Source organism: Chrysochloris asiatica, unplaced genomic scaffold (assembly GCF_000296735.1).
Source record: "Chrysochloris asiatica unplaced genomic scaffold, ChrAsi1.0 scaffold00366, whole genome shotgun sequence".
Classification (NCBI taxonomy): Eukaryota; Metazoa; Chordata; class Mammalia; order Afrosoricida; family Chrysochloridae; genus Chrysochloris; species Chrysochloris asiatica.
The window spans coordinates 879416-892758 of record NW_006408884.1 but is presented as its reverse complement, the minus strand read 5'-3'; the positions used below and the strand labels follow the sequence as shown (position 1 = coordinate 892758).

The 13343-nt window shown below is 34.4% G+C and overlaps 1 protein-coding gene across 1 annotated transcript in view; it reads left to right on the top strand.

Annotated features, from left to right (window-relative positions):
* CDH12 (cadherin 12, type 2 (N-cadherin 2)) overlaps positions 1-11084 on the top strand; it is an 868078-nt gene extending 856994 nt beyond the window's left edge. The window contains exons 11-12 of the mRNA XM_006876219.1: positions 6669-6920; positions 10530-11084. Of these exons, the coding sequence (XP_006876281.1) occupies positions 6669-6920; positions 10530-11035 (758 nt within the window). The 3' untranslated portion in view covers positions 11036-11084. The remainder of the gene's footprint in view (positions 1-6668; positions 6921-10529) is intronic.
* The last annotated feature ends 2259 nt before the right edge of the window (positions 11085-13343 follow it).

Sequence of the window (13343 nt, the reverse complement as noted above, 5' to 3'; positions counted from 1 at the left end):
TTTTTTTTTTTTTTTTTAAAGAGAGTTTAAGATTTCAAAATACTGAGACTTATGGTGGCTGTAAGCGTGTGGGTTCGCCACAGGAAGGTTTCTTTCGTGAGTTCCCCTCTCCTGAACCCAGAGCCTCTCTCACCTGAGCCGTCTGGCCGCTGTGGCAAACCGGAAGTCCAACCCCGCTAGAATTTAAAATATCTAAGACATAGCCTCCAGAATCACAGCAACTCACAAACCACCACAATACAACAAACTGACAGATGAGTGGTAGGGCTATGGTGTAGCACAGGTTAAAAATATATGCTTTGACATGAGAATGATAGAGGTTTGTCTTCTATTCTATTATTTCCTAAATTTTATTCTCTTAATATACAAAGTTGTCGTAAATAATGCAAACTTCACATTATTTCCATTAAATAAGATAATATATGCAAACATTTAACACATGCATAAAACCGTTTTGTTGTTGGTTCAAGTCATAGCAACCCAACATAAAACAGAATGAAACACTGCCTGGTCCTGTTGTTGTTGTTAGGTGCCATTGAGTCAGTACCTACCCATAGTGGTCTTATGCACAGCAGAATGAAATACTGCCCGATCCTGGGCCAACCACACTGTTGTTGCCAAGCTTGAGTCCATCGATGCTGCCACTTGGCCAATCCATCTCGTTGGGGGTCTTCCTCTTTTTCTCTGACCCTCCACCTTGTCAAACATGATATCCTTCTCCAGCGACTGCTCCTTCCTAGCAATATGTCCAAAGTATGAGAGATGGAGTTTGGCCATCTTGGCCTCTAAGGAGCATTCTGGCTGCACTTCTTCCAAAATTGTTGTTGCAAATGAGCCCATTGCTGATTGAACTGTATCAATCCATCTCCTTGTGAGTAGTCCCCTTTTTTACTGACCCTCCAATTTATCAAGCATGATGTTTTTCCTCAGCGACTGAACCCTCCTGGTAATATGTCTGTATGAGAGACAAAGTCTCACAATCCTTGCTTCTAAGGAGAATTCTGGTTATACTTCTTCCAACTTAGATTTGTTTGTTCTTCTGGCAGTCCATGGTACTTTTGATATAATTTCCATTATCATAATTCAAATGTTTTGATTCTTCTACAGTCTTCTTATTCATTGTTCATCTTTCACATGCATATGATGCAATTGAAAATATTATTATATGGGTCAGATGCAACTTAGTCTTCAAACTGACATCTTTGTTCTTAAACACTTTTTTTTAAGATGTCTTGTGCAGCACATTTGTCTAAAATAATATGTCTTTTGATCTTTTGGCTGCTGCTTCCAAGAGTGCTGATTGTGGATCCAAGCAAAATGAAGTCTTTCATCTCTTCAATATTTTCTCTATTTGTCATGATGTTATTTATTGGTTTAGTTGTGAGGAATTTTGTTTTCTTTACATTGAGTTTCAGTTCATACTGAAGGCTGTGGTCTTTGATCTTCATCAATAAGTATGTTAAAGTCCTCTTGGCTTCCAACAGCAAAGTTGAATCATCTGTATATTTCATGCTGTCACTGAGTCTTCCTCCATCCAATACCACTTTCTTCTCCATATAAACCATATTACTTATAAAATCTTTTTGTCTACTATTACTGCCTTTCTTTCCATACTAACTACTACCACTGTCACTGTAACTACTGATACTGTCACTGTTATATATGCTATTTCCGGTATTTTAACCAATACAAATGTTCATTGGTGGTGATGGTGGTTGTGTGTCCATGAGTCATTTCTAACTCATAATGACCCTGTATAGAGCTTCCAATCTTTACAGGGGTAGGAAGCCTCATCTTTCTCCTGAAGAGCGACTGGTAGATTCTAACTGCTGATGTTGTGGTTAGCAGCCCAATGGCTAATACACTACCCTACCAAAGCTTCTACAAATGTACATTGTTGTTGTTGTGTGCCATGGAGTTGGTTCTGACTCATAGTGACTCTGTACAGGATTTCCGAGGCTGTAAATCTTTACAGGAACAGAAAGCCTCATCTTTCTCCCATGGAACAGCTGGTAGTTTCAAACTGATGATCCTGAGGTTAGCAGCCTGATTCATAACCACTATGACACCAGAGCTCCTTTAGATTAAGAATATTTATTTTATTATCTTCTATAACCATTGCTATTTATTTTCTCTTAGTTTCATATCCTATGAAATAGAGACCAAAAATATTTTTTTTATAATTTAATTAGTTATGAGTACTAGATTATATTGAAAGTTTTGGTTTTGATGGAGAATATTGGATATACTGTGGGTGCCAGAAAAACAGACATCCTAGAAGATTCACAACCAGAATGTTCCTTAGAATTGAGGATAACAAGACTTCAGCATGCTTACTTTGGACACATTATTAGGAAAGACCATTCAGTACAAAGAAAACATGAATAGTTGCTTAAGAAGAAGGTGAGTAAATGAAATAAATCTTCAGTGGGATGATTGACACAAGAATTGACTCTATACCCATAATCATGAAGCTGGCAGATTGTCATGTGACCAAATAAGATTGTCATGAGCTACAGTTGAACCATGGTACCTACCAATGAGTATCAAATTAGTACGCACACATACAAACATGCACATGCATATTTTGGAGAAAAAAAAAAAAGAGACATATTTATTAACACAAATTAACTTGATGTGGTGATGACAATGAGGAAAAGAAGGAGGACAATTGATAAAAGTCAAAGAGTAGTTCAAGAACCCTTAATTGCTGTAAATTATAAATGTTTTTGTTGTTGAGTGATGTCTACTTGGTTCTGATCCATTGTGACCCTGTATAGGGTTTCTAAGGAGTACCTGGTGAGCTTGACATGTAACCTTGAAGTTAAAACAGACCTTGTAGTCCAGTGCATTAACCCACAATGCCACACCAGGACTGTGTAAATAGTAAATAACTAGGAGAAAAATCAGAATCACACAACATTATCAGTGAAGCAACTTTAATGTGGTTCCGTGAATCATTTATAGCCTTGAGGAATGGCTATTAATGAGTCAAAGCCACAGACAAATAAAGGGCAATTTGTTAGAGTGACCACTTTGTTAATTATCAGAATTGGAAACTTATGATGAGGGAGCTATTAATAATTTTAAATCAAAGCAGCATAGATTTTTTAAAAAAGCTGTAGACCAAAAATTTATAAATCATTTCAACATAGACAATTTTAAAATTAATTGATTTTATATTTGATAATGATATGTACAGCACAACACGCACCAATTCAACAATTCCGACACGTAGAATTCAATGAGTCTGATTGTATGCTTCATGTGTGCAGTAGTTCTCACTCTCTTTTTCTCAGTTGTTCCGCTCCCGTAGTTTACTATCTAATCTGTTGATTTGCTGTTGTCAGCTGGATCCCACATAGATCGATCTTTTAAAAGCAGGGTTCTCAGGCAGACATTCTTTAGTTGTTAAAGATAAATTATGGCTTGGTTGTGAGAAGACTTCAGGGGGATATTTTTTGTTTCAGTTTTAAGTTTTAAAGAATATCTCAGGGCAATCATTTTATGGGTTCATGCAACCCCCCTGGTTCCAAAAAATCTGAAGCCCATGAAAATTTGAAATTTCAGTGTGCATTTCCCTCCTTTTATCAGGATTCTTTTCTAGACAGTGTGATCAAAATGTTCAGTAATGGTAGCCAGGCACCATCCCGTTCTGTTCTCATGGCAAAGGGAACAGTTGTTCGTTGAGGACAACTGGTCACAAATTCTAATTCAGCTCTTATTATAGACTCTCCTTCTTCCTTTTACTTTCAGGAAAATAGAGGTTAATTGATGTGCTTTGATGGCTGCAAGCTTCTAAGATTATAGGCTCTGAACTATGAAATAAGAGTTAGAACAGATGTACTAAACATGATCGTAAACTACTTAACTAGGATATCTTATGAAACCTTAACCCTGAAACTCTAAATCAAGAAAGTAAATCCCATGTGGAGTTTGGATGTACATACATAGCCTCAGCACATACTATTTTGTTGTTGTAAATATATCTAGCACATTTTTTTTCCATTTCAATTTTGTTTTACAGGTTTTCAACGTATTGATCACACTTAGCTATTATACTAATTGTGTCTCCAATCCTACCCTTCACCAATGTGATTTTTTTTTTTTTTTATGTCATCATAGTACTTAAATTTATCAATGATTTGGGAAGCCTTTTGAAAGTTTAGGCAAGAGACAAGATACTCTGTTTGCATTCCGTTTTGCATATTGTGTACTAAAATCATTAACTGGAGAGAGACTGGTTCTGATGTTATTGTAGTCATTGAGTGAGATTCTTAAGCTAGTTTCTGTGAGAATGAAGACAGTAAGTAGTTACACTTTATAAGGATTAATACAATACACACTAAATGTAATATGGGATTATGAGTAAGAAGACAAATCAGACTGACTAGGATAAGTAAATAGATCATCACAGTACTCATTAACTATAAATACTATTTCAACCACTGGATCATTGCTATAGAAATTATATCAGTTTAATCATGATAATAGGGAACCATTCCTCTGGCCTCATAGCATAGTGTTTCCTTACAGTCTGAATTTGTATTTGCTGCTCATCAGACATTTAACAGGTTCACCACTTTATCATAAATTCTGTTTTCAAATGTAAATTTCTTATAGTTGGGTAGAAAAACTTTTAAGTGCAGAAAAAATGTTTAGCATACAGTTTTTTTTTTCTTTTCACTGTGGATAACACAATGAATTTTGTGTAATTTGTTTTCAAGAAACAATAATAGATTGGAAGTAATATAATAGTTTGTCTGCCTCCCAGATATCAAGTTTTTTTAAGAAAATCAAATTCCCCCAAAATATAAGTGAGGATAAACCACCATCTCCTTCTGATTTCCTATTTATATGGTAATTTTCACTCAGATTTCCCTAGCCTAAAATTTTGACTCCCCACAATTGATAATTTCAACTTATCCCAATTTTTTTCTTTATTAATATCACCAAAAGTGCTTGGTATCATTAACTGTTGGATTTTGGTTTTTTAGAAGTTTTAGCATTCTCATATTTGACATTTTGGCCTTTTGTTTTTAATTTGTGTATGTTTTCTGTATAATAATAATATATTAATCACCTGCGTAAACTCTACTGCTATCAGATAATATTTTTCACTTTAGTGTTTCTTAATGCAATGTATGTAGAACAACTGCCTAAATATTGGTTGTTAAAATTAATTTCTACACATAGCAGAACAGGATATGACTGCAATAGTGACATTATGACAACCATATACTAGAATGATGATATGTTTTTCTAAAACGATTTCATTTGACTATCAAATATGTATCATACAAGATTAAAGTAAATGTTCATGAATTTAAAACAATACCAGAGTGTTCTAGGAATTATTTTAATAGATACACAAAATAAAATACTCTTAAGAGCAAAACAAGATATCTGCTTATCTTTGTAATTATAAGAGAAATGAAGAGCAAAGACATGCAAACTAGTAGTTTCAATAGAAATATTAATTATGTTTGAAAAGAGTAGAAGTATTTTATTGCCTTGGATTATTCCAACTAGATAGTGCTATAAAACACACTAACGTCCGATCATTTCTAATGCACAGAAACCCTATACTGCAGAATTGTTGGTTGTTGTTAAGCGCCGTTGAGTCAGTTCCAACCCATTGTGATTCTGTATAAGGTTTCCTAAGAGCAGCTGGTAAGCCTGAACCACTGACCTTGTGGTTCAAATTGGCTTTTCAGACCAGCACATTAACTCACAGTGCCATACCAGGACTCCATTCCACAGAGTAGAACTACTTTATCAAGTTTCACACACTATAATTCTTTACAGAAACAGACTGCATCATCATTTTCCCACTAAGTGGCTGGTGGGTTCAAACCCCAATCTTCTAGTTAGTTACTTAATGATTAACTAACTGCAACACCAGGACTCCTTAATATTGCTATGTAGCTGTTGTTGTTCAGTGCCTTTAACCCTGTATAGGGTTTCTGAGGAGTTGCTGGTGGGTTTGAATGACTCTCTTCTCAGTGCTTATCCTATAGCGTCCCACTAATGATTTAATTAGAAACTGGATAGCTATTTTGGAGTTACATTTAAATGGGGATTGTTATAATTTACCTCATGTTTTTAGTAATCTTGATGATTGCTATACAGTTTCTTTTCACTTTAATTTTATTCTAATTGATGTAAGAAAGTGACATTACACACAAATTATGTAAAAGAGCTTTGGAATTAAAAATATAAGTTTTAATCTAGAATAGCCTGTACAGTTTTGTAATATTTGAAAGGATATGTTCTTCAGTGAAATGTTTTATATGTTCCTACTTTGCAATCTTTGTTCTTTTATCATGGAATGATAAATCCACACAATTTACACAAATAATTTCTTCTCAATGATATTTTAATGTCTGGGACACCAAAAAGAAAGACTCAGAACAACATTCTGTTTCCCTCTACCTTCTTTTGGAATAGAATTCTTAATTTGTACACCAGACAAAATTAATCTTCTCTGAAGGATTTTTTTTTCCATTGTACTTGATTGCATTTTGACAGCTTTTATAATGATAAAAGAAGTAATTAAAATATGGATACATTTTACAGATCCAAGAAGAGTTCCATACTGTTTAACTGATGCCAGATTTGACGTGTAATGTTCACAGTAACCATCTTATAAATGTCATGTTTTGTAGACAACACAGCTGGGATTGAAGCCCGGAGAAATGGATACAGTCGCAGGCAACAAGAATTGTATTTCCTTCCTGTTGTAATAGAAGACAGTAGTTATCCTATCCAGAGCAGCACCAACACAATGACTATCCGAGTTTGTAGATGTGATTCTGATGGTACCATCCTATCTTGTAACGTGGAAGCAATTTTTCTACCTGTGGGACTCAGCACGGGGGCTTTGATAGCAATTCTTCTGTGCATTATTATACTCTTAGGTTGGTTTCATTATTAATCACATTCTCCCTCTCTTTCTTCTCTCTCTGTCTCTCTGCTTCTTCTCAGTTTACCATTAAAATAAGGTTTGTACACTGAGTATGCGCATCTATAAAAATATTAAAGTTCATTTTTGTTGTTCATGCCTCAAAGATACATATTGTCAGAAAATATCTAAAGTGACATCATCCCAATATGAACACACAAAAAATATGGCCAAGTCCCAGAAGTTTTTCTAGTAATTGTTGTCGGTGGCCTTGACACAATGAGATGCTTTATAATAAATACCTCTGGACAACAAAGGTTTCTTAATTCATTCTGCATGCTGATTATTACTAGTCCATAATAAAAGATTATATAATTTACTCAAAATCCTAGAGAAACAAAGGAATGGAGGGATGAAAGAAAAAAAGCAAGCAAGAAGGAGATCTCAGTCAGAAATGATTCTTTTTTTAACATCTGTTCACATCAGAACTCTAACCAGAGCGTTCAACCAGATCATTCCAGTTCAGTTACGACCAATAAAGCTGAACCAGAAGGGTCTTAAATTTATAAAAGGTAGGTGTACTGGATTGATAACTAGAATAGGAAAAATTATAAGCGGATTCCTTGCTAGAAGCTTAATCTCTTTCTGAGATTAAGCAACCATATCTCTTCAGTTAGAGTTGGAAATAGGATTGTGCAGCTCAAACATATTTTCTGTACACTTTTCTTCTTCTCCTACCCGTTCTTTACTCTTCAAGAGGGCAGAGAAGTATATTAAGCATATACTTCTGCTTCACATGCTTTCCATTTTAATTGAAAGCCTTTCACTGAAAGGTTTCTCAATTTAACATCATATGTGAATTAACAAGAAGCAGGGATGCAAAATGGTCTTCAATATTCCAGTGTCCTAGCTTCATTTCCCCAAGTTTCAAAGATACAACTTCAGGAATTTAAGGAATTTGAAAAGAATAGCATCAGGTTCAGAGTTTACATGCATATCCATATAGGAAGTTTATGGAGGTGTGGGAGAATTTCAATAAAATTTTAAATAAAATGAAACAACACCAAAAAAAGTGGCTGTCTGTTCACTTTGAACGTGTCAATTTCCAGAGTCCTGACAAAAATCCAAGCTTCTGCATCAGGCTCACACAAGTGCTTACTATACCTTTTATAATTCTCCCAGTCCAGGGATTTGACCTGTCACTAGTTTTCCATTCTGACTATTGTTCTGGTAAACCCACATTTTACATATTCAGATCTGTTATGATTTCATGAGTTAGTGTGACTGAACCAGTTTTAACCAGTTTGAAGCCCTGATTCTAATTATTTCTCCTAGACCAGAACAGAACATACTACAATATGTGGAAGAACTGAGAAGGAAAAAGTGGAAGTATTTCTGTTAGAGTAAATATAACTCTACTTTAGGGTTTCCTCTTCCATCAAATATTCTGCTGTCTCCATTTCACTTACTGATTTATAAAGATAGAAATGTATTCTGTTATGTCTTTAAGTTCAAATGCAACATATATACAGCTAGGACCCACTGTTTATAACTAGTCTATACATGCAAGTTCAGTTTACATTTAAGTTCCTCTGACAAATGTAAACACTGACCTTGATTTCTAGGGTATAAAATGAATTAAAAAAATAATAATAATACTGGGTGACACATGGAGTAAAACATTATAAAACACTTTGCAGAGAACATTTTTTACTCAGAAACTCACAGTGTACTTATTAATTCAAGACAAAACAAGTCACTGAATGTACAGAAAAAGCATCCCTTTTATGCCTATATATGGAGCCCTGGTGTGGCACTGTTATATAAGCACTGTACTGTTAACCACAAGGTTGGCCATTCAAACCCACTAGTTGCTCCTCATATGTCTTCTGCATGATCACTATGAGTTAGACCCAACTCGATGGCACTTAAACAATGATATATGCTTGTAAATTACAACAAATTATCTCGGGCATGTGTTTATGCTGATATCAGAAAACATAAAATGGCAAATCCAAAATACCATTAAAGCAAAAGATATAACAGCCCCATTGTTGTTTGTTAAACTAAGACACATAGCAGCCCTCAAAGTTAGGTTAGAACTTCCCCATAGTTTCGAAAGCTGTAAACTTTATGAAAGCAAACTGTCACATCTGTCTCATATGAGTGGCTGGTGGGTTTTAATTGCTGTCTTTTTGGCTAACATATGTTTGTTTAACCACTATACCACCAAGACTCCTTCAAATTAACAATAACACCTCCAAAACTGAACATGATCAATTAGGTCTTTAACATCAAAACAAGCTTTCCTCTGTGGGCTTCTCCTATTTCAGAGTGATGTGAATCTCAGCGTATTTCTGTATGAACCAGGAATGACCTGGCATATTCTGGATACTTGTTTTTGAGGTGTTGTTTTCAAGCAGTTCTCAGGACACCTACTTTGTCCATCCTTCAGTCATGGCTACCCTAAACTTATTGCAGTATCTTATAGGTGAACAGGTAAACATCTATCTTATTGGTGAACAGGTAAACATCTCATTAGTTCGGAGAGCTACCTAAACACCTAAAACTTCATCCCAAGGTCCAACATTAGTTCTAAATATATTTCTGCCCTCCATCCAATTGGTCAAACTCTAAATTTGGAGGAATAGGAATGAATTTCCTTTCATTATCATACATTCTTTATTTCTTAATCCAATAATTTGTGTATTCTAAACTTTGCTGTTTTAAATCAAACACACTGGGTTGTCAACTATTGCCATTGCCATGGGGCTGTGGGTGTGGGTAATGACAAAGAAAGCTGAACATGGCCTTCATCATTTCTTCCTGTGCCCATCTACCTAAAGAATATACAAATACCATTGTTTTAATAGCTAGACTATTGCAAAAACTGGAAAAAGCAGGAATCTCGTGTAAGATAGTATATAGGTTAATGGTTTATTTCAAAATATCCTATTGCTTTATAAAGGTGGCCTAAATAGTAGATATTTGACTTTGAAAATATCTCAATATGAAAGGACACATAATTGAAATTAATGAAGGACCTAGTTCATATGATGTGTGAAAAGGAGGTCCTTACACAGTCTTTCTTTTTGCCTCCTTCTCTTCCCTCTCTCCCTCCCATCTTTAATTGACCTCTTTCTCTCTCTCACTACTTTTAAAGTTATAATGAAGATTTGCATTTATTTTATTAGAAGCAAACAATATTACAACTGAGAAACTTCATATGAATGATTTTTATGTTATTCATAGGCTATATATTCAATCTCAATTACTTCAACTTTCTATGGTTTTATATACAATTTTAAAAAGCATCTGTTATTTTTCTCTCATTTTTATAAAAAAAAACAAAACAATTCTACCTAGCACTTAAATATGCAGTATGTTTTAATTGTCTGATTTTGTGAGTAATTTTTACTATAGTCTTGTTATTCCCAATTGAGAATTAAATTGAGTTTAGAAAATAAAAACATATAGAAGTGTATATGATCTTTACTGATTATACTGCTTACTTGTTAAATGATAGAAGATCAAGAAAGAAGCAATCTTGATCAAATTTAATTTTTATAAGATCCATTGACATATATCCTTTCTATTCTCACCCGGTAATTTTGTCTTGTTTTAGCCATAGTTGTGCTGTATGTAGCTCTGAGAAGGCAAAAGAAGAAAGATACCTTGATGACCTCTAAAGAAGATATCCGAGACAACGTGATTCACTATGATGATGAAGGAGGCGGGGAGGAGGATACCCAGGCTTTCGACATTGGTGCTCTAAGAAATCCAAAAGTGATTGAAGATAACAAAATTCGCAGGGATATAAAACCAGACTCTCTCTGTTTACCTCGTCAGAGACCAGCAGTGGAAGATAACACAGATATAAGGGATTTCATTAATCAAAGGCTACAGGAAAATGATACAGACCCCACTGCCCCTCCATACGATTCATTGGCAACCTATGCCTATGAAGGAAATGGCTCGGTAGCAGAATCCCTCAGCTCTATAGACTCTTTCACTACCGAGGCAGACCAGGACTACGACTTTCTGACAGATTGGGGACCCCGTTTTAAAGTCTTGGCAGACATGTTTGGTGGGGAAGAGAATCATAATCCTGAAAAAGATACAGTCACTTAGGGGGAAAAAAAAAAAAAGTGAAGGCTAGCACACAAGCAAAGGAGAAATTAAAAATAAAAAACAGAAAGAAAGAAAGAAAAAGAAACACAAGTAGAACTCTCTCACACACATGCAGGCTTTATAGGACAAGATTCATTTGATTATCTGTTTCCAGTGAGTTGCTATATTTATCATATTGTCAGTTTTGGTTTATTCTGCCAACACCAGATAAATCCTATAACATGTACTTGCTTTGTTTTGTTATTATGGAAACACACTGAGACAAGCTCAGGCCTATTAAATACAATTTATTGACATGACAACCTACAAGGAAGATAGTGATCTGGCATCACGGTGGAAGAGTGTTAGATTTTTCTTAATTCCACTAAAGTGCCTATTGAAACTCTTATCATTAAAGTGGTGTACAGTACACTCTGCTGTGATGGCATTACAGGATTCAGAGATAAAAAGGACATAAAACAAGACACAATCTTCACGTCAAGGAGCAATAGCAACATGCTAACTCTTCTCATTCCTTTGAAGGAGAAAAGAAGAATACTTTATGAACTCCATCTTCTTATAATTCAAAGTTCTCTCTCTCTCTCTTTTTTTCTTTTCTTTTTAAAACTGTATGCCAAGACATATTTGATTTTCTTACCCCCTCAGAAAATTGAAATAAAAGTGGCATCAGATTCATTATGTAAATCCAAAAATTTAAAAGAAATGTGTGATCTTATGATTAGTTCACAGTAAAGCTATTCATTAAGATGTTATTTTGTTTTCAAAAGCTAAAATTTTAAAAAAGGTAATAAAAATATTCCTCTTTATTAAGAGAGGCCTCAGGGCTCAAATTTCACATTAAAATAAATCTTGGTTTTGTTTAATACTGTACTGGTGTGTGAAAGGATGGTTTTAAAATGTTACCATGTTATCTCAGCCTTCAGTCATAAATAAAATTTCAAGATATATTTCTATGAAACTTTTTCAGGAAGGATGCTATAAATTTGAACATGGGGAGAAAAATTGTTTACACAGTTTCTCAGAGCTTTTTTTTTTTTTTTTTTTTTTAACCAATATTTTTTTTATTCTACAAATAAAATAAAATACATGTTTAAGGTGACATACTTTAAAATAGTAGTTGTTGTTGTTAAGTGCTATCAAGTCACTTCTGACAGTAGCGATCCTGTGTAGGGTTTCCATGGAGTGGGTTTGAACCACCAACCTCATGGTTCAAACTGACCTTGTGGTCCAGTACATTATCCACAGCGCCACACCAGGACTCCAAAGGATTACTAAAAATAGTTATTATGTATTAATGAATGAATGAAAAATAAAGGAATTATACAAAGATCAAATCAATGACTAAATCCTAAAATTAATACAAACTTAATATAAGGCCACTAATTCACTTATTAACATAAACTTCAATGTTGGGAATGCCATTATTATAAAGACGCTCAGAATGCCTCTTTATTATCTACCATAATTCTAATCTGCATAACCCCTTAGAGCTCCATGTAGTGAACCTTCTCTTTTTAGTCTTATGTAGATTTCTAAGGGATATTAGGTTTTATAAATATATAGGCAAATTGCACTTATATATATTATAAGTGAATTGTGTATTATCTAGAAATTCATATAACAAAATATGTGATAAAGTGTGAATATATTTTCTTAACATGATCATTATATAAGTGATTACTGAAATATGAAACTATTTATAGGTAAAAGATAAAATGGCTTACAGATTCTTCTTACATATATGGTTCATGTTATTGTGTCTACTATCATGTCAAGTTTTAACTCATAGCTAGCGAGTGTGATAACATCGAACTGCTGCACAGGATTTTCTAGACCATAATCTTTATAGAAGCACATCACCAGGTCTTTCACCAACAAAACTGCCAGGTGGATTTGAACAAAACTTTTAACTCCTGTGCCACAAAAACTATAAATAGATTACGTAAATGAATAAATACATGCACAAAACAAAAAAGTGTTGCTTTGGAATCAGTTCTCACTCATAGCTACCCTACAGCACAACATAGAATTGCTGCATAGAGGTCTTGGTATAGTGCTGGTGGCTGTTCAAAAAGTCGAAGGTTCAAATCTTCCAGCCATTCCTCGGGAACTCTATATAGGGTTCCACTGAGTTGGAAAGGACTTGCAACAACAATAATCTTTATAAAAGTAGAATGCTACATCTTTTTTTTTTTTTTTTTTTTGCATAGCAGATGGTGGGTTTGAATTGCCCACCTTTCAGTTAGCAACAATGTTATAACTCCACCACTATTGTTGTTAGGTGCCATCCAGTCAGCGCCAACTTATA